Here is a 21,455-nt window from a genome sequence, read left to right as displayed (position 1 = left end):
CCAAAGATAAGACAGGTTGGGCAGACAATAAGGGCAATGTCTCAGGCTAGAAGAGACCAGCTGTCAGAAAAGGAAAAGATATATAGCCAGTTGGCAACTAGGAAACACGTACCTACCTACTGTTTTCTCTATTAGAGATGAGGTAGTCTGTTAAGAGTGAATTAGGAAGACAGAAAAGTACTGTCTTAAAGATTTAAGCTTCAAGACTTGAATAGACTTGCTATGGAAAGAGAAGAGGGAATTGATTTTGAACTTACTGAAAAACTACAGGGCAGCATTAAAAGGCCAGCTACAGTTGGAGACCCTTGTAAAGACAGGGATTCTCTCTAGCAGCTTTCAGCAGTATGGGGATGGTTAGATGGAAGCAAGGTTGGGGTTTTTAGGTCAAGAATGCCAAAAGGCCAAGGGGACGAGGGAGCTGAAGACTGTGTCCAGGAAATGACTGGCTAATGAGATGTAGGCTGGATAGGGAAAATAGGCAGAAGGGAACACGGGATGGTGATAAAGAAACCAGAGAGGGGGTTATTGTCAGAGAGTGGGATCCTGGAGTTTCAGAGGTGGGAAGTGTTCGTGATGAAGTCCAAGACGGAGGCATGCATATGGTGGATAAAGGAGAAGGAAAGGTACCCAGGGACAAGGGGCGAGAGGTTGGAGCACCGGATGGCCAATTACGTGGCGAGTGAAATTGTCTAAAATGATGTTTAGGTAGAAGGGAGAGAGTAAGCCAAACAGTTTTTGAAGAAAATGGGAAAATAAATCAGAAGCTTAATGAAAGACAAATGACTATGATAAAAGGAAACAGAGAATTCCAGAACAAGGCAGCACGAGCCTCATCTGTTTCCTAAGTTTTCTGCAGTATCTCTGGTTATACTGAGCATGAGCCCTGATCCCAGAGAGTAGTGAAATGGATTCCTTACATACGTTCTACAATTTTTAAGTCTAACCTTCCATTTATTTGGTCTGAATGTCAGTATATCATACTGTCACACGTGCAAAATTTATTTATCTACAAATACTCAGAGCTAAATCAGGAAGGGTTACACTGTCATTATTGTTATAGTTACCTTCAGGGGGCGAAGCAGTAAAACCAGATGGGCTTATTACCATAAATCCAGGACTAGTAACAGACTTTCCTCCACTGCTAGAATGTCTCAGGTACATGATTGACTGTACTTTCTCCTGAAAGATCTTGCCATCTGGAATCAAAACAAATTTTTGAACCAGTAAAATTTTTTTAAAGGATGAAACGAAAATACAACTTTAAAAGCAAATCACTCAATATACATTTTTACAAAAACATGTTCAAAGTGAAAAATATGGCATAGCTTATACTAATGCACATGTGGTATGTAAGTACACGCTATAGTTCTTATTACGTGTAGATTTTTTGACTATTATTTGCCACATTAACTTTTATTTTCTTTGAATTCCAACTACACTTACAGTTACTTTTATATTTTAATAGCTAACTTTACTCCTTGAGGAAAGTGCTATGTCCTGCAGTTTTAAATATCCCCTTCAATGTCCAATATGACTCAAAATTGATACCTCCAGCTTAATCTTCCTTTCTGAGCTTCATAGGCATAAATTCAACTGCTCGATTTATTGAATGCACCACAAATGCAACAAATCTAAATCTGAATCCTCTTTCTGTCCTAAATTCAGTCCTCCTGTTTTGTTCTCTGGTTCATTTGGCAGAAGTCCCCATTTCTCAAGTATAAGCCTGGAGCCCCCCTTGACCACTGCCTTTTCTTTATCCACAGCAATTCAGTCCCCAGGTTCTACTTGATTCTGTTCTTGAACTCTCCTCGTCCCTATCATAATGCTATAATTCAGGCACTTAAGCCTCTCACCTGGAGTCCTGTTGTAGACTTCTAAATGGTATTCATGATGGACATCTGGTCACCCTCAAATCCTCATAGCAATCAGAATTCTGGCAGATGTCAGCTCCTGCCTAGAACCTTCCAGTGGCTCTCTGTTGCCTCCTTACCACTCTACATAAAGTCCAAGCTTCTCGTCTATGAGAATCTTCACAATCTGTCTCCAGACCCCTTACTCTAGACCCCCTGCCAGCCTTGTTTCTCCCATTACACTTCGGCAGCACCAATTTCTCACAGCTCCCAATCAAGCCATTTGCTTCGTCTGGAAGCCCCTTCCCTTCAACTCCTACTCAACCTTTAAGACTCAGAGAAGACATCATCTCCTCCAGGAACCATCTCCTCACTATGCCCTACACTATGAGAAAACAAAATATTTATATCAATTTCCACACAATGTAACTACTTGTTTATGGCTCTTTCCCCTCAACTAGCCTGGAAGCTTCCTATGGGACTGGACCATATCTTACTCATCTTTGCAACTACCCTGTTTCCAGAATCTTGACAGTGCTTCGTTCACTAAATTGTGTGCTGAACCTAACACAAAGTCACGTCGTTTAATTTCATTTGGATTTTTACTGCTGTTGAATCATTTTATTCATTTATTACATTCCTAAATGCCTGTTTTACCACCAGTTTCCATGCTAAACGTCCTATCTAGTTTTCTCATAGGTATGTTCTCGCTTGCTTTCTTGCTGCATTACATTTTCCTGGTTCTTTTAAAACTCTGATTATTCCATCCTTCTCTTCTACTAATTACTTTTTTATCGTTCTGTCCTTAGCTGCCTTCTTCCTTCTCTGTGTCTACACTTTCATTCAGTGGTGTCATCTATTCTCAGGGCTTCAAACTCACTTCTATGTCGGTAGTTTATCTTTCCTGGATCTTATGGTAGTAATTTACTTACATCATATTTCTTTGCTCAAAACAAATAAACACAACAAAACAAAACCCTTCAGTCACCCCTAAATAGAATATAAGTTCAAATTCTTTGGCATTTCATTCAAGGACCCTTTTAATATGGCCTCACAGGGCAAAATAAATAAATGGTGGTCCCAAACTATACACACACACACACACACACACACACACACACACACAATTTATTTATTTATTTATTTATTTATTTATTTATTTATTTATTTATTTATTTTTGAGAGAGAGAGAGAGAGAGAGAGAGAGAAAGAGTGTGAGTGGGGGAGAGGGAGAGAGAAGGAGACACAGAATCTGAAGCAAGATCTAGGCTTTGAGCTGTCAGCACAGAGCCTGATACGGGGCTCAAACCCACCAACTATGAGATCATAACATGAGCCGAAGTCAGACACTTAACCAACTGAGCCACCTAGGCGCCCCCTGCCTTTTTTTCCCCCAAGCTATATTTATGGTATTATTTCTCACTAATCCTTTATAGATCCTGCATATTTAGGTAAAATTCATTATTCTTTATTTTCTCTCCCTTTAAGTCATTCTCTTCACCTGGAATGCTAATTCTCCAATATACCTGTCAAACTGTACCTAAATTTGTCAGTGTCCATGTCAGATTTGGAATCTATTAAATCTTCTCTCTCCGCAGCTGCCTGATGAAACCCTCACTCCTTTAAAATTGAATTAGTCCTTCTTGTGTATCTATTAGGTACTTACCATATATTGTTTCTTACTATAGTTATTTGAGTTATTTGTCTCCTCTCTCTTCTTGGCACTGAAGCTCTCTGAAGGCAGAGACCATGTCTGGTTCATTCCATGGCCTATGCCCTGTCCCAATCCCAGTGTGTAATTAGGGCAGTTCTAGCACATAGAAGCCATTTAATGAATATCAAACAAATGTGAATTGAGTGGGAACTAAAAGAACAAAAACGAAGATAGCCAAAATCTAATAAAAATGATTATACCTACCTATGTGTAAAGAAAAGTAGAAGTTTGTGGGGTTGTGACAAACGTAAGTATTAGTAGGAGGGTGAACTGCTAAAAGGAAATTGAAGATAATTGTCAATAATTCCAAGTCTGGAGGAGATCCAAGGACTTCTGCTATAATTTTCACAAATGATCTACAAACCTCTCGGGGCATGGATGTAAGCTGCCCCTCTTTGTGTTCCTGAAAAAATAAAAATCAAACTGTCTTTAGATTAAAGAGAACTGTTAACTAACATTTTTCATTTAAGCAAGACACTCCTTTTAAGACAGAATTGTGTTGTCTACTATAATCTGACCATATTTACCATTAAACTGAGTTGCTACTTCCCAATTCAAGCAATCCTGTCGTTAAAAATTCATTAAAATTGACGGCAACTTAATTCTAGCTCATTTATCTTAACCAACAAGACAAAGTTACATCAGGGCACTCACGAGCATGGCTCAGGAGCCAAACCGCCTCGCTTTGCACTCTGGCTTCTCCACTCACTAGCTATGTGATTTGGGGCATATTTAATATCTCCATGCCCCAGTTTCTTTCTCTATAATACGGGAAGGATTGTGTTACTTCACAGGGTTGTCATCAGGGCTAAATGACACAAAATTCTGAAGAGTGCCTCACATACAGTAAGCCCCATATATAAATGTTAGCTACTATTCGTTCTATTATGACAACTACTGGCACCCCTCGGTACTCCCACGATGGGATCAGAAGGGGAAATTCACAATAGACAAATCTGGTTACATTCCTGCACCGTGAGCCAGTCTGCAAAGCTCTTTCTCACAACAGCTCTGAGAGGTTGCATCCTTCCTTTCTAGGATGTGAAGCTCAAAGTGATTGTAGGGCTAACTTTGACCACACAGAAAACATGTAAGTAATGCCACTACAACTCACACCCAGACCTCTGAGCCGTCTCTACTGCGTCATCGATTGCCTGGTAGAGGGAGAGCTGGTAGGGTGCCAAGTAATTACTAAACATAAAGATGGGTATAAATAAATAACTTATATCCTCCAACCCCACCAGGAGGGAGCAGTTGGCCTCTAGATCAAGGCCGAGGGAGTTAAACTTCCCCATCTTCCCTCTCCCTATACATGTGATACATCCGAATACATGAAACATCTCCACACTCGCTTTTCTTCATTTGCCCTTATGCATTCCTGAATCAGAAAACTTAAAACCTAGATGTTCACTCTGAAACCTCAGATTTGAGAAGAGAACACGGAATCTACAGAAGAAAGCCCAAACTCCTCTGCCAAGATCTCACAAGTGCCAAGTGGCCTAGCCAAGGCAAGCCAAGCACACAGGTCTCTTGCCTTCCAACTCAGGGCTACCTCTGCCACACCACATAGTGCCCCTTGTGCCTTCCACCATCCTGGTCACCACCTCAGCCCTTCATTCCCAAGTCTATCCCGGCCCATGTTTCTTCAATCTTGTCCTCTCCACTGACTCCTTACAAATAGTCACTGCTATCTTACATCATTAAAAAAAAAAAAAATCCCATAACTTGAACTTTGGGAAACTTTTGTTAACTTTCTGTTTCTCTTTTCTTTCCCTGCTGAACCTTTTAATCATAATTTATTCTCACTGTCTCCAATGAGTCTACCACACAAGCTGCTGAAAGTCTCCGAAACCTGGTCATTAAGAATTTCTATCAGTGGCCCTTTATCTGTCTACATTTTCTTTGAACCTTCCACATTATTTGGCTCGAGAGGCCACCTTTTCCTTCCCCCCTCTGCCCACCCTTGGCTTTCACTTTGTTGTTTCCTGGTTCTTCTCTGAGCTCTTCGACTACTCTTTCTACATCTTTCGACAGCTCCTTTTTCCTGTTTCATACATGGAAATGGATATTTCTGGAGGTGACCGCCACAGGCCTTTCTACGATCCTTTTACTACACTGTTTATCTTATACAGCTCATCTGTCCATCTCCATTGCTTCACTGTGACATCCATGCACACAATTCCCCATCTGTCCTCCTCATCCCCCTCCCCAGTTCCAATCTTGCACATCTACGTGCCCAGTGGTCACGACCACTGAACGTCCAACCATAATCTCAAATGCAGAATGCGTAAGCTGCAGAACTTGTGTGTTCAATTCGTTCTTTGATGATGCTATCATCCTTCCAGATTCCCAGCTTGAAATTGTGCATTATATATTTCACTTCTCCTGCAGCTATTTAGACAGAATCAAGCCCTATTAGTTCTCTTTACAATCTCTTTCATATTTGTCCCCTACTTTTACACTCCTGTTTTCATTACCTGAGTTCAAGTTCTTTGCACTGTACTCATGAACTAATGAAATCGCCCCACATCCAATAAACTACCAATTTACCTATCTTCCTTAAATACTCTGAGATGTATTAAAGGCAACAATTAAGTTCATTTCCTTACATACTTCCCACAATACCTAATATAAAACTATTCTTAACTAGTAACTGTTAATTGGATAATGGGCTCTCTGAATGAAGAAGGGTGAAGAAGTATATTTTTCAGGAAATGGAACTGGTACCTAGATTTTTCTAGCATTTTTATAAATATATGAAAATGAGAATATATATATAGAAATCTCCAAGCTTACAAGTGTTACTTTTCTGACATGGAAAGACTGAATAAGATCTTCACACTGTCTTGTGTGCTCTTTGAAAATTAGTCAGCAAGTTTCAAAGTGGATATACAAAGAAACTGATTTAGAGAAAAACTGCTGTGTAAATGTTACATAAAATATTCAGCGAGCAAGGGGCCTCAGAGATCACTGTATTATATTCCTGAAGACAATAGTCTAATTTACCACAGGGCCCAAGAAAGGCAATAAAATGTTTTTGTTTTTTAGAATTGACTCATTCAATGAATATTTATTGGATGCCTATTATGTGCCAAGTACTGGGTTTACAATGAGATCAAGAAAAAACATTATCCCTGCCCTCAGCAGGTTTACAGAGGGAAATAAACCATAGTTTCATAAATGACGATGTGACACTAACAAATGCATGTGTGTGGAGAGAGACAGAGCGAGTGGAGGGAGGGGAAAGGGTTACACTAGATGGAAAGAGAAGGAAGGGCTTCTCTCAGGAAGTAAATTTAAAGTTGAGGCATGAAGGATTAGCCGGGCGGCCAGATGGAAAGAATGGGATCAAAAACTTCTCAACCAGAAAAACTATGTGCCCTGCGAGCAAAAAACGTTCAGGAACCTTTTAAGGAAGGTTTTAAGGAAGAGAAAAAAAAAAAAAACAAACAAACAGGGGGGCTGCCCTGGCATGAGATGAGGCTGGAGTGGTCACTGGAACATACATGCTTTCTTTAAATATTGCCATAGGTTCCGGATTTTATCCCAAGTGCAATGGAAAGCCACTGGTGTCACCGAAACAAAGTCATTAAAAACAGTATTACCGCTCCCAGGGAACATCTGTATTTATCTGACCTGATCAAGTTCTACTCGAGGCCTCACTGGAGAAACAAATGAACTTGAAAAATATTCTCATACATCAACCAAACTGATAAAAGGACAGCTGTGAAAGCAGAGCCAAAACATCAAACCAGAAGCCAGGCCACAGCACAGACACTACTGGTGAGGTCGGTGCCACTTTTTCACTTAATATTTTGGATACATTTTCAATATGCGAATTCTAGAGATCTTCGGCAAGCTCACACTTAGTCAAACAAAACACACTTGCACTTGTTATTTAAGGAGTGTGGAGTAAGTTTCAGTCAGCAATAATCGAGCCTCAGACGGGCCTCACTGGCTACCGGACCGCCACTGTGCCAAGCTTGCGACAAGTAACCATTTTGCTATGGTTGATACTCAAATGCCCCAGCATAAAGAAGGCAGAAATAGAGCTGTTCTTCTGAGATTGAGTTAGGAATGATGACAGTGTGAAGACTGAGCAGTAGGAGGCGGGGGTTGCGAAAGTCCTCTGCTGTTTGCTGAAAGAAGGGATCCAGGAGATCAGGGAAGGCGGAGAAGAGAAAGAAATTCCACTGAAATCCCACAAAAATTTGAGTTCATAACCTTGAGCAAGTAAATAAGTGATTACAGAAAATCTCCCCGAAGTAGAGTTACGAAAGTACCTGCAAAACCTGACAAGTCAGTAGAAAGTGATGGACCACGCGAGCCTTCAGTAACTGCTTTATATTGAAGACGTGCTGCTGGTGATCTGCTCTGATGAGGACCTCCAGAGCCGCCAGCAGGGCTTCCCAGGCTCCGCGCTGAGAAAATAAACACACACCAGTCAGCACGTGATTACTGAAAGCCGTGCCACACGCGTCTTAGAAGAAGACACGTAACAGCTCAGTCTACCCGATGCGTACATACTCAGGGTCAAGGATTAAATGTGTCTGAAAAAGCACATCTTAACATTTACTCCAGACTATTATTATTGTTACTATTTTTTGTCAGGAGGTCATTTCTAAATACGTTGAATTCCATGTGGCATTAGGTGCTTCACTACATTAACCTTTCTGTGATGTTATAGAATATATAGTATTTTCAAAAGATGAATTATCTTGAGGGATTTAGTCGATACGGAGAAAACACACACATGATCAATATAATTGTTTACTAATAATGCGTTTTCAAAGAGCATTATTGCAAATGCATAAACTTCAATGCTTCTTTGTGTATACAGCATTTAAGTAAATAATTTTAGAACAAATTGTACTAAATTGAGAAAACTCACCGATAATGTGAAAATTCTGCATTTTAGGCTGAGTTACTTTTAAGTCCAAATAACAGAATTCTCTGCATAATTAATGTATATCTTCAAACATCCTTGTAAAGTCCCTTAAAAATCATTCTCCCATGTGGAATCAATCTTAAATTACACTCAATAATGTAGAAAGAGGAATCTTATACAGACAACCAATACTGAAAGATAATCTTCACCTCATTTTGTTATTCCAAATGACCTTTTAACAAAGCCGTTAACAAAAGACAAAATTAACTGGCTTGGGCCACAGGTCTTGCTATTTCTCCTGCTGTTATTTGATAGTAACAAACAATGAAAAGGCCAAGGAATTGAACGACTTAATCATATTATTATAACCCAGACCTCTCTCCTCATAAGATAGGGCCACGAGGCCCTAAAAGAAAAAGGCATATGAGAACTTGGAACACAAGGCAGGCCAGGTATGAAAACTTGCCTCAGGTCTGAAAAAACAGTACCAAATAGAATGGTGGCAAAGTAAACAACCAACCAAAAACAAAAGACAAACTCAGTTAAAAATTATTAATTAGGACAGAAAATCTTATTTCAAATTCACAGAAGTATTTGTATCACTTTTGAATTCAATAAGAAATGTTTTGTTTTTTGATCAACAACCTCAAATTAGCATCCTCTTTTGAAATACTAACCAAAACAACTGTCTACCATTTAGTTAGGTTCCACCTTCCAGTCTACAACTGAGCTGATTCTTTCCTATACGTTTGTATTTATGCTGCCTTTGTTTATATCTGCTATCACTGTACATTTGCTTTTTCCCCACGCAACATTACACATATTTTTATGCATGCATATATATATATATGGTTATTATTTAGTCTGAAAGTGAGAATTTATTCAGAATGAGAAAAGAAATCACGACAAATTACAAAGTTTTAAAAATTGTAAGTACCATAAAATCTAGAAAAAGCAATGGTTCAATTAGCTGCTTAACACAACACTATGAGACTTCCCCATGTATGGCTGCATATTCTTTGATGTCTTCTTTTTTTTTTTTCTTTTGAAGAATAATTAACATACAATATCATATTCATTTCTGGTATATAACATAGTGAATCAATATTTATATATGTTATGAAATGGTTACCATGAGAAATACAGTTACCATCTGTCACTATACAAAGTTGTTATCATATTATTGATATGGCTTGGGCCACAATATATATATCATATTATATCCTTATGCTGTATATAGACATACCCATGTCTTATTTATTTTATAACTGGAAGATTATATCTTCATATGAGAATACTTTTGTAATATAATTTTCTATAGGAATATTTAGAAAAATAATTCTGTCCTCTAGGATGCTTGGTCAAAATTTATCTTTATTAATAATAGATTACAAAGGTTTCTTTCAGCTTTCCAACAGATTACTGATAATGAATAAATTTGGGCAGACTACTGCCAAATTTAGGAATACCTGTTTTTTTAAAAAATCTAAAGGTGTATGCTGAATACCTATATAATAAATTGGTCTTTAATTATGTTTGACGGTAATGTTGTTATGCTCTAAATAACTCTAGAAAATCTATAGTCTACACTACAACTAAGGAGCTTATAAGAGCTTATACCAAAAAGATCATTAAAAATTAGGGCAGAAAGGAAATAGTCCTATATTCATTCCCTGGCTGGATCCTTGTGAAGACCATCCAGTGGTTGAGATGCTGTGCCTAGACCTAAGATCACACCATGTTCCTTAACTTATGCCTATAATGAAGTCAAGACTTTATAGCCTTTCCCTATAGATTCTGATTCAGCTTTATGACTCCTGGGCAACTTGGCTCCCCTACTTAGAAGCGTGTCCATTTCCCTCACCTTGACCTGACTCTCTAGACTCTTAGCATGATTCCCTTTCAGAGTTTATGATAGATGTAAGTTCCCAGTTGATTCAAATGAGCTCCATGTTTTCCAGCCTGCATACTGCTCTTAGCTAATCCCATACTGTTCTCAATCCCAATCAAGTTCTCATGCTGACCTTCCAGCTCAGCATTACCCATGGCTACTCAAAACCCTGCACAGGAAATAATCGCCACACTTTCATTAATTAACATTACACTGAAGTAGTAAGTTTGTTCTGTTCTTTAGAAGAATGATTAGATGAATATTTAATTTAATTTAGATGAGTATTTAATTTTTTTTTTTTTTTTTTTTTTTTTAGAGAGACAGTACACACATGAGTGGGAGGGGAGCAGAGGGAGAGAGAGAAAGAATCCCAAGCAGGCCCCCCACTCAGCATGGAACCCAATGTGGGGCTTGATCCCATGACCCTGGGATCGTGACCTGAGCCAAAACCAAGAGTTGGACGCTTAACCAACTGAGCCACCCAGGTACCCCAAGAGACATGTACTTTTAAATATTCATCTAGGGGTGCCTGGGTGGCTCAGTTGGTTTTGTATCTGCCTCTTGATTTCAGCTCAGATCATGATCCCAGAGTCATGGGATTGAGCTTTGTGTCGGCCTCTTTGCTGACAGTGTGGAGCCTGCTTGGTATTCTCTCTCCCTCTCTCTGCCCCTCTCCCACTTGTGTGTGCATGCTCTCTCTCCCTCAAAATAAATAAACAGTTTTTAAAAAGTACACATCTCTCTGTGCACAAAGGAAACAATCAATAAAGTGAAAGAAAACCCTACAGAATGGGTGAAAATATTTGCAAACCATGTATCAGATGAAGGATTAATATCTAGAGTACCTAGAGGACTCTTAAAACTCAATAACAAAAAATCAAATAGTCTATTTGAAAAATGGGCAAAGAACTTGAAAAGACATTTCTCCAAAGAAAATATACAAATGGCCAACAAGTATATGAAAAGATGCTCATCGTCACTAAATATCAGGGAAATGCAAACCAAAACCACAATAAAATATCGTCTCATACCCAACAGGATGAGCACTATCAAAAAAACCAGAAGATAACAATTGTTGGCAAAGATGTGGAGAAATTGCAATCCTTGTACCTTGGTGATGGGATTGTAAAATGGTGCAGGTCTTATGGAAAACAGTGCAGGGGATCCTTAAAAAATTAAAAACAGAGGAGCACCTGGGTGGCTCAGTTGGTTAAGCATGGGACTCTTGATCTTGGTTCAGGTCATGATCTCACAGTTTGTGGGATCGAGTCCTGTATGAGGCTCTGTGCTGTCAGCACAGATCCTGCTTGGGGCTCCCTCCCTCCCTCTCTCTCTCTTTAAAAAAAAAAAAAAAAAAAAATTAAAAATAGAATTAATATATGATTCAGCAATCCCACTTCTGGGTATATATCCAAAAGAACTGAAAATAGGATCTCAAAGAAACATTCACACACCCAAGTCCATTGCAACATCATTCACAAAATCCAATATATGGAAGCAACCTAAATGTCTATTAATAGAAAGAATGGATAAAGGAAATGTGGCATATACATACAATGGGATATTATTCAGTCTTACAAAAGAAAGGAATCTGGTCATGTGCTATAGCACAGATGAACATTAAAGACATATCCTAAGTGAAACAGCCAATCACAAAAAGACAAATACTGAATGGCTCCACTTCTACGACATATCTAAAGTAATCAAGCCCTTAGAAACAGAAAGTGGTATGGTGGCTGCCAGGGAGAGGGGCCGAGGGCAGGAGAGATGGGGGAGTGTGCGACGGAGGCAGTTGCAGCCAAGCAAGACGGAAAAGTCTTAGATACCTGCTGTTCGACACAGTGTATGTAGTTAATACCGTATGGTATGCTTACAAATTGTGACGAGGGTAAATTCATGTCATAAGCTTTTTACCATTAAAAATAAAAGCACATGCCTTGGCTTTATTCCATATCTTCCAGTCAAGCAGGAGCTCCTCTAGCAGTTTAACGTCTTGGATTATAGCATTAGACTCTACATCCAACTTAAACTCTCCACTCTCATTGACATGAATGATATCTTCACCACAGCAACCTTCAAAAAGAGTCTGTGGAAAATCAGCGTTAATACAAGATGCATTAATAACTGATTAATCTAAAAATTCAACAGAAACATTATTCTTTCCATCTTTGCAGTCATAACATTAAATTCACAGGAAGACTAGTGAAGAATTCAACCTTCACAGAGTGTCTTTAATTTGTTTTGCAAAACAGTTCAAATAATTAGAAAAACACAAACTTTGAAATATTTATAAATGATTATTCAGTTTCAAACATGGGTAAAATAAACATTCCATTTTATTTATTTATTTTTCTATTTTTCTTTTTTAAATTCAATGAATCTGTTAGGCTTTGAAACCTTTTCCAAAAAGTACTAAGGATTCATGCCATAAATGTATGGATCTTGAGGGCATGGGTGAAAGCAGCCTTTTGCCTTAGTACTAGTACCCTCAGACAAATATTTTCACAATGTTACCAAGTGCTTTTAGCTAGAAAGGTATTTAAGTATCTGATGATAGCTGGATCAAAATAAAAACTAATATAACCTTAGAAAACTAACTCTCTATCAGCACTGCCTACTGGAAATGGCACAGTACTAGTTGTCCAGAGAACTAGGTTCTCTTCCGTAACTGGGAGCTGAAGCAAACAACAGTGTCTCCGTGGGTCTTAATTTCAGCGTTCTACAGAAGCAGGGGCCAGCCCCTAAGGGATAGCAACACTTCATCCAGATCTCAAATTCTAGGAGTTAATTTTTTTCTCTCACTCTTCTCAAATGTTTGAAAGAGGACAAAAATGTAATTATGTCAATGATGAAGAAAGCCAGAAGAGCATCTTAGTTTGGTTACATATACACTGTTGAGTTTCCTTCATTTTCTTCAGGAATAACCGAAACAAGAAACTCTATTGTCGGAAGACTATAATGAAGAGAAGTCTCATTGCATATGAAACTATGAGAATAAATTTTATGAGGACATACCTTCAAAACATGAAAACCAACAATGCATTTTTGTTTAATCAACACCTGATGAATCATGGAAAGTCCATTACAATTTTCTAATTCATGTATTCTCTGTTGGTTGTATTTAATTAATGAGAGTATAACTCTCAGTGCTAATGCTTGAGTTTCTTCACAGTTGCTGAGTTCCACAACCTAAAAAATAATTTATTGAGAGAAAAATTTAACATGTGGGATTATATATTATTATATAACATCAAACCATCAGTTTTATTTGAAAGCTATTTTTTTTTTTGCTCACACTTTGTCATCATTTAAGAATTATGAACAAAACTGAAAGACATAAATCCTACAATTTTAGTCTCTTGAATATAGTATAAATGAACTAAAATAACACTTACAACTGTATAAGTCAGTAGCATTTTATTAGTGATTTGAAATGTCAGCAAATGTCATTTCAGTGAATCAACAGATAGGCTGTGCGTTATATGCTGTGGGAGATAACAAAGAAGTAAAGGCATGATACGTGCCCCCAGTGGGGCCTACTATCTAGTCAGAAGACAAGATGTATGTATGAAAACCAGAGATTTGCCTTGTACTTCAATTAAACCAGTGATTTCTGACAACTACTATGTATAAGAAAAACACACCTTACTCTCACGATTAAAGGCAAAGAAGAATGAGATAGTATGAATGTCACAAGGGCACAGAAACTACTCCTGACTCTACTCTGCTTGGGTTAGGGAAGTCTAAATGGAGAGAAGATGGCCTGGAAAGACAGTAAAATCCTAGAAAGTAGGAACAGCAGGTGGCTGGGAGCGAGAGACAAGAGACAGGTGAGGGTCTAAAACTCGAAGTTCCCGGTACAGCTCAGAGGCTGCAGTTTGCTTATTTGGCTGGATGGCAGAGATCTGGTTCAAAAGGCAGGCTATGCATGGAAGGTTTTTTTTGTTTTTTGGGGTTTTTTTAATGTTTATTTATTTTTGAGAAAGAGAGAGGGAGGGGCAGCGAGAGACGGGGCCAGAGGATCCCAAGCAGGCTCTGTGCTGACAGCAGGGAGCCTAGAACTCACAAAGTGTGAGATCATGACTTGAGCTGAAGTCAGACACTTAACTGGCTGAGCCACCCAGGCGCCCCAACACATGTAAGGTTTTTAAGGAGACTGAATTTTCTTTTTGTAGCAGAGAAGGAAAAATACTAAAGAAAGTTTCTAAGTTTTAAGTGTTACAATGTACTTTAGAAGTCTTATTGGCAAGATCCTGAATGTGTGTAAAAGATGAGCCATTTTCTCTAGGATCTAGTCATTGTGTGAGAGTAATCATAACAAAATTATGTGTAATAAACTTGATGAAAGGACAAAAACCAAGGATATACATTTTGAAACTATAAGTTATAAAAGTTGATCACAGAACGTTGATGAGTTAAAGAGCTTTTCATTTTAAAACACGAAGGGAAAATCTACTCAGCTAGATACTGGATGAAAAAAAAAAGTTTGAAAAAGGAAGAAGAAAAAACAGGTTAGAGTATGGTGAGTCAATGCTGACAAAACATTTATAAGAATGGTAATGATAATAACACACACTTATATGCCTATTATTGCAAAATTAATCAAAGGTGGTCCCACTGAAGGAAAAAAATCCAGTTGGGGAGGCTGTGGAAATTTGCAAATGTTGCAGAAGTTACACTTAGGAATAAAATTCTGAAGAAAGAAGATCAAGCCTGCTTTATTTAAACAAGGATATGGGCCTTGAGGAAGGAGATGATTAGTACCATTTGTACTCCTGATTTTGGATTTCAGCGATCCCTGTAAACAGTCAGTATATATTTATTGATTGTCTACTCTATGTCAGGAAAGATATTGTCCCCACCCTGAGACGACTAAGTAGAACAGATAATTTAAACAATTTATTCTAATATAGTACTCATGACACAAGTCAAACTTTTTACATTTCTCCTTTTCTTTAAGAAAGCTAAACAAACTCAAATTATTTTTTGGGGAGTTACTTGCTGACCCTTGGTTTTTTTTTTTTCCCCAAGCAGCTGGAAGCTTGGGAAAAACAGGCTTCACAAACCTTATTTTAAAGAATACATTCCTGGGGCGCCTGGGTGGCCCAGTCGGTTAAGCGTCCGACTTCAGCCAGGTCACGATCTCGCGGTCCGTGAGTTCGAGCCCCGCGTCAGGCTCTGGGCTGATGGCTCAGAGCCTGGAGCCTGTTTCCGATTCTGTGTCTCCCTCTCTCTCTGCCCCTCCCCCGTTCATGCTCTGTCTCTCTCTGTCCCAAAAATAAATAAACGTTGAAAAAAAAAAAAAATAAATAAAGAATACATTCCTTGTCTACGGCCATGCCACCTTGAATGCACCTAATCTTGTCCAAAGAACATCTTTCTTCTTTTTGTTACTATAATATGTATTCCTCCTCTCATTGACAATTTAAATCTTATTTATTTATTTACTTATTTTATTAATGTAATCTCTATGCCTGATGTGGGGCTTGAACTCATGACCCCGACAGAGATCAAGAGTCGCCTGCTCTAGCAATGGAGCCAACCAGATGCCCCATTAAATCTTGTATATTTCACATTTAATTGTCTTAATTACATTTCTGGATAATAGAAAACTTCTAAAATCTCCATAAGTTAAGAGAAATTTTCACCACGTGTGGCAGAAAGCTTGATGACATCATAAACAACATGATTTCTTTATCTTAAAAGTTTAATATAGTTGATGTATAACTGTTTCTGTAATTAAAAAAAAACACTGAAATTTAACAGTATTAAAGAAGTAGTTTGGCTTCAGATAAAACCATAATCAGTGATTCTTACCCTAGCAAAGAGAAAAACAAATATACCAGTTCCACCGATCTCATGCAGGACGCCTTGAATAGTTTTACATTCCGTAGGCCGGAGATTCTTTAGAGAATGAGGTTCTAACAAGATGCTCTGAACTTCTTTTGAGCTGAAGGGCCTTTGAGAGAGTTGGGTTTTCATCTGGCCTTTAAGTCTAATAACTGGCTCATAGATGGTATAGTGAGCAGGACAGTTAGTTGTGTAAACAACTGAAAGACTTTCCTGAAACACAAATATATTCCTTTAGCAACTAAACAAAATTGACAAAAGTAAGTTATCAACCAGCAAACAAGCATTTAAGTGAAAAGTTACCCAACAAATTGTTCTCTTTGATAGATGGTACACGAAACAAAGATGAATGTGGGAAGCAAGATGGCTCCTCACAAAGGAGAAGATCAGTTTCAATAGCAGTGAACAATTGTATAAACCTTTCAAGGCTGAGAAGATTCCAGGTTTAACCATTTTAGAATAAACACGAAATTACACTGTTACTACTAAGAACAGCTGAGTCTTACACACCACACTCATTACATACCAGGCACTGTTCTTTGCACTTACAAATATTAACTGATCTTGACAACCTTATGAGATGGGAACTCTGCATCAATGTATTCAAATTTTTTGCTTTGGGGAATGTGTTTGTTCACAGGCTGGCTACTCATTTACAAGTGACTCTAAGTCAGATCTTTCTACCAGAATAAAATTCCAGACTATCAGCATTCCTACTAAAACTGAATAGAATTTTCAATATTTCTCCCACGCAGAGGGCAGTTTCAATCAGGTTCTGACTCCGGTGGGGCACTCAGGCTTAGGGAAATCATGTACCCTGGTTCAGTGTTTTCTCCCAGAAGCCGTGGGGGCCTTAGGCTGTGATCATTTTCAACCATGGTGATTTAAACTTAAACACAATTTCGGGGCGCCTGGGTGGCGCAGTCGGTTAAGCGTCCGACTTCAGCCAGGTCACGATCTCGCGGTCCGGGAGTTCGAGCCCCGCGTCAGGCTCTGGGCTGATGGCTCAGAGCCTGGAGCCTGTTTCCGATTCTGTGTATCCCTCTCTCTCTGCCCCTCCCCCGTTCATGCTCTGTCTCTCTCTGTCCCAAAAATAAATAAACGTTGAAAAAAATTAAAAAAAAAATAAAATAAAATAAAAAATAAACTTAAACACAATTTCATCCAGACATCATCTAGCATATTTGCATACCAACTAAAGTGACAACACGGTCTATTGTATATGATATGCTGGGTAAAACAAAATCTTAAACCTGCAGTAGTTTTCAACAGAAAGCTGACAAACGTTCATCTACGTGAAACAACTCCACCTGGCACCAGCGGCTTGCCAGACTTTTCGCTCATGAACTCATAATCCCCAAATTACTAAATCAGGCTTAAAAATTTGCTTTCTAAAAAGAGTTGTCGCATCAAATCCTTAGAATTTTCATTTGTGATAATTTATGTTAAATCTTATGACTTCAATATATTCTTTTCAAGCAAAATAAAAGGATTAAGGAAATGTGTGTGTGTGTGTGTGTGTGTGTGTGTGTGTGTGAAAACAAATGGATTAACGAAAAACTAGAGAGCTAAAATTATTATTTGAACAAACACTGGTTGTGTAACTCCTTGGTCTGCCTAAAGCATAGATTCTCAGCGTGTGGTCCCGAACCAGCAAGCAGCAGCCAACAGCATCCTCTGGGATTTGTTAAAAATGCAAATTGCTTGGGCCACACTTCAGACCCCTGAATCCAAAAGTCTGGCCCAGCAACTTGTGTTTTAATAAATCCTCTGGGTGACTCTGCTGTACACTTAGGTTTGAGAAACATTTCCCTAAAGCATGTTTTCTTAATGGTGACACATTTGGGGTAGGATAATTCTGTGCTCTATATAATACTGCCCTTGCATTGCAGAACATGTAGCATCCCTGGTCATCACTCAATCATAATGGACAGCCCAAATGCTCCCAACCCCACTTTTTGGATACTCCTTAGGGAGAAAACTATTATATACACGATATCAGATCATAAGTCAAATTCCATACGTATCTACTCTCTATCCGCTTTACCACAGTTACATATTTAACACCACTTAAGACTTAACATGTATTTTACAAAACATCTATGCTAGAACTTCTCCTTTCCTTTAGTCAAATGTTACAGCTTTAAAATATAATTTATTTTGATTGCGCAATACACATCTCATTAACAACAGCAACAACAACAACAACAAAATACATTCCAAACTAGTAGTCTCCTTCAAGTAAAACCTCTGACTTATAACTGTACCTCTCATAAGAAGCAAGAGAAGGAACCCAGTTTCATGGCCAGATCTACCAGTGTTTAGTAGATCTTCTAAGACTATGAAGGCTCAGCTTTCTAGTTGCTATAATGAAAAATATCTACCACAAACTCCTGAACTATATACACTTGAACAAAAAATTACAATAGTGTATAAAAAAACAACATGAGAGTCTCATATAACCAGAGTTAGCAATATTTTGCAAGCAAAATTCCTGGTTGTTACTGATATCAAAGAATAAATATTTTAAAATCGGAATATTTATAAATAAAAATAATACTATAAATAAAAATTACTACTTATTTACAAGTATGGAAATGAAATGTAATGAGCAATATTTTTTACGCTAACAGATGTTATATTTCCACCATATCATAAACATTTTTCTTGAATGATTAGTACATATAAACTAAACTAATGCTTCGTATGGAAATATAGTTCTAAGGAAAAGGGAATAAACATTTGGAACCTGAAAACAAATTCTGAGTATTTCAGGTTGCTTTTTTTTTTTTTTTTAAGAAAGAAACATGTTCTTAAGGAAAGAAAATGTTGAGTAAGAAAGAAGAGAAACTTTAGAAATCTAATTCATAGCTAAGTATACATTTTATAACCATGAATTATCAGTTACTAAAAAGTTTAAACTTATGAAATGAAAACTTACAATTAAGAGACCAATGTCCACTTCCTTCTTGGTCATAAAAAGTTCTCTGATTTTTTCACATCGCAAAATGTCCTTATTAATATATTTGGAGAAGTCATTCGCAGGCTTGCCATATTTACATGGCATTATAGATGTATGGTTGGGTCCACAAGCATATAGATAAAAGGCCTCTTGTGAATCAATCTTAGCTCCTGAACAAGAAAATAAAGTTATTTATTTATCATACTCCAACCAGAATTTTTCATAAAAAGCAAGAAATCAGGAGTTAGTTATTTTTGTCAGATTCTTTTATCTCTATAAAATTGATAAAGTCTCACATTCCAAATTGGTGTCATGAGCAAATAACCTATGCCAAGTATGGACGGGAAATGAATTAATATACGTAAAGTTAACTGTGAAGCTTGTGATAAAATAAAATAATAAAATTTCTATTTTTTCCTTAAGATAGAAAACAGTTACTTTGGTTTTGTTTTGCCTTTTTTAAATAAATGGAAACCATACTTCAGTAAATTCCTTTTTAAAATAAATATGAATTGATATCTCATTCCTCCATTCTTCTATCTATTCAATAAACACTGCCTGAATGCTATTATGTGCCAGGTTTAGTGATATACATTTTTTATTTTTATTTTTAAGTTTTTTAGTGATATATATTTTTAAATCATATATTTCTTTTTTTTCCTAAAATCTGATATTCTTACAGAATATACTAAAATTGGGCTGCCTGGGTGGCTCAGTTGGTTAAGCATCTGCCTTCGGCTCGGGTCATGATCTCATGGTCCATGGGTTCGAGCCCTGTATCGGGCTCTGTGCTGACTACTCAGGGCCTGGAGCCTGCTTTGGATTCTGTGTCTCCTTTGCTCTCTGCCCCTCCCCCACTCGTACTCTGTCTCTCTCTCTCTCTCTCTCGCAAAAATAAACATTAAGAAAATTAAAAAAAAAAGAATATACTGAAATTATAAGTAAGAGAGATAATCATTCTAAGTTTACTTGTCAATACTGTACTTTCCTAGATTATAAAACAAAATTGATTTGATATGCGCTTCCCTTTTGGGGGCGGCTGGTAGGAGGTATGACGTACACCCCTGCATTAAACATATATATCAATTCTAAGAAACATCTATATTATAAAAATGTTGAAATATTTTAGAAGTGCATCTTGGTATCTAGGAAATGTAATACTTACTAAGTACAAGTGAAGGAATAGGGATTAATACCCTGGATTATTATCCAGGATAATTTACTAGTTTAATACTTGTTAACTGAAAGAAGAAACTGGAAATGCTTTGAAGGAAAGAAGTATACCGTTGAAGAGGAGTAAATTTCCCAGGTCCCATTTTCCAGCCAATTGCAAAAACTCTTCTTGGGATGATGAACAGTGGCCAATCATGCAAAATGTTTTATTGCTATCAGATGACAAGCTTGTTCTTCTCGGAAGCATAAAGTCCAAAGTAACATCAGGTTTCCTGTGTTAAAAACAAAGTTAAATCAATTGCTTCAGTGAGGACTTGAATAGTTTAAAAGTATAAATGTTTAATAATGGGAAGTTCTTGAACAATGTTCTCGGTTCAGTATCAAACAGTTGGTGATGGGGAGAAAGAGAGTGGATTCTGCTGTCTCCTGGTCCCCAGTGCTAGCAGTACACAAATTCCAGAAAGAGGGGAGTAGAACAGACATGCCTGATGGTCCCGCAGCAGGCCATGGGAGGAGGGACCGGACACCTGAGGCAAGTTTTCTTTGCCATTTGACCTCTGCACATGCACCTTCCTGGTTTACAAATACAAACCAACCACCTCCCCCTAATTTTACCAAGAAGTCTCCCACCTTGGTAAACCATTCCTAAAACATCACCTTCTATGAAGCCATCAAAGACCACTCAGAAAAGGAGTATCATTTCTCAAGGTTTGGTTCTGACTAGCCACTGAAACGCAATGCTTTTCTGCATTTTCTATTTTTTTCAATGCTCAGTCATAGAGTTTGGGTTAGTCTGTTGTATTTACAGGAATCCTTACAAAAGACAGAGTAGGAAAAAGTAAACTGACACTTCCTCAAAGAGAGACACACACGACGAGAGGATTTCATCATCCAGTTGGAAGTCCGGAGTGCCAAGTTCTACCCCTTTGGGGGGAATATTTTAAGCTGCATATAAAGATAATGAAGGTAACTTATAAAGGCAAAGTTTGTGAATAAGATAAAGACTTAGAATATGCTAATGTTCATAAAATTTACCAAGAAATTCTATGTTGGTATGTCAATTTATTTAAATTTAAAAACTTTTCCCTAAGGCTTTCTGTTTTATATTTAACATAAAAATTTAACTA

At 37.7% G+C, this 21,455-nt stretch overlaps 1 protein-coding gene across 6 annotated transcripts in view; it reads right to left on the bottom strand.

Annotated features, from left to right (window-relative positions):
* The window catches only part of LYST (lysosomal trafficking regulator), a 192,683-nt gene that overhangs the window by 84,034 nt on the left and 87,194 nt on the right, over positions 1–21,455 (bottom strand). For all 6 annotated transcript variants that reach the window (XM_045437279.1, XM_045437283.1, XM_045437278.1 and 3 more), the window contains 8 exons: positions 20,440–20,600; positions 19,135–19,325; positions 16,161–16,406; positions 13,359–13,532; positions 12,280–12,429; positions 7,848–7,985; positions 3,769–3,967; positions 1,065–1,196 (listed from right to left, as the gene is read on the bottom strand). In XM_045437279.1, coding sequence (XP_045293235.1) covers positions 1,065–1,196; positions 3,769–3,967; positions 7,848–7,985; positions 12,280–12,429; positions 13,359–13,532; positions 16,161–16,406; positions 19,135–19,325; positions 20,440–20,600 — 1,391 coding nt within the window. The remainder of the gene's footprint in view (positions 1–1,064; positions 1,197–3,768; positions 3,968–7,847; positions 7,986–12,279; positions 12,430–13,358; positions 13,533–16,160; positions 16,407–19,134; positions 19,326–20,439; positions 20,601–21,455) is intronic.

This window comes from Leopardus geoffroyi, chromosome D2 (genome assembly GCF_018350155.1).
Source record: "Leopardus geoffroyi isolate Oge1 chromosome D2, O.geoffroyi_Oge1_pat1.0, whole genome shotgun sequence".
Classification (NCBI taxonomy): domain Eukaryota; kingdom Metazoa; phylum Chordata; class Mammalia; order Carnivora; family Felidae; genus Leopardus; species Leopardus geoffroyi.
Note: the sequence above shows the minus strand (reverse complement) of the source record. Positions and strands in the feature narration are given on the sequence as shown.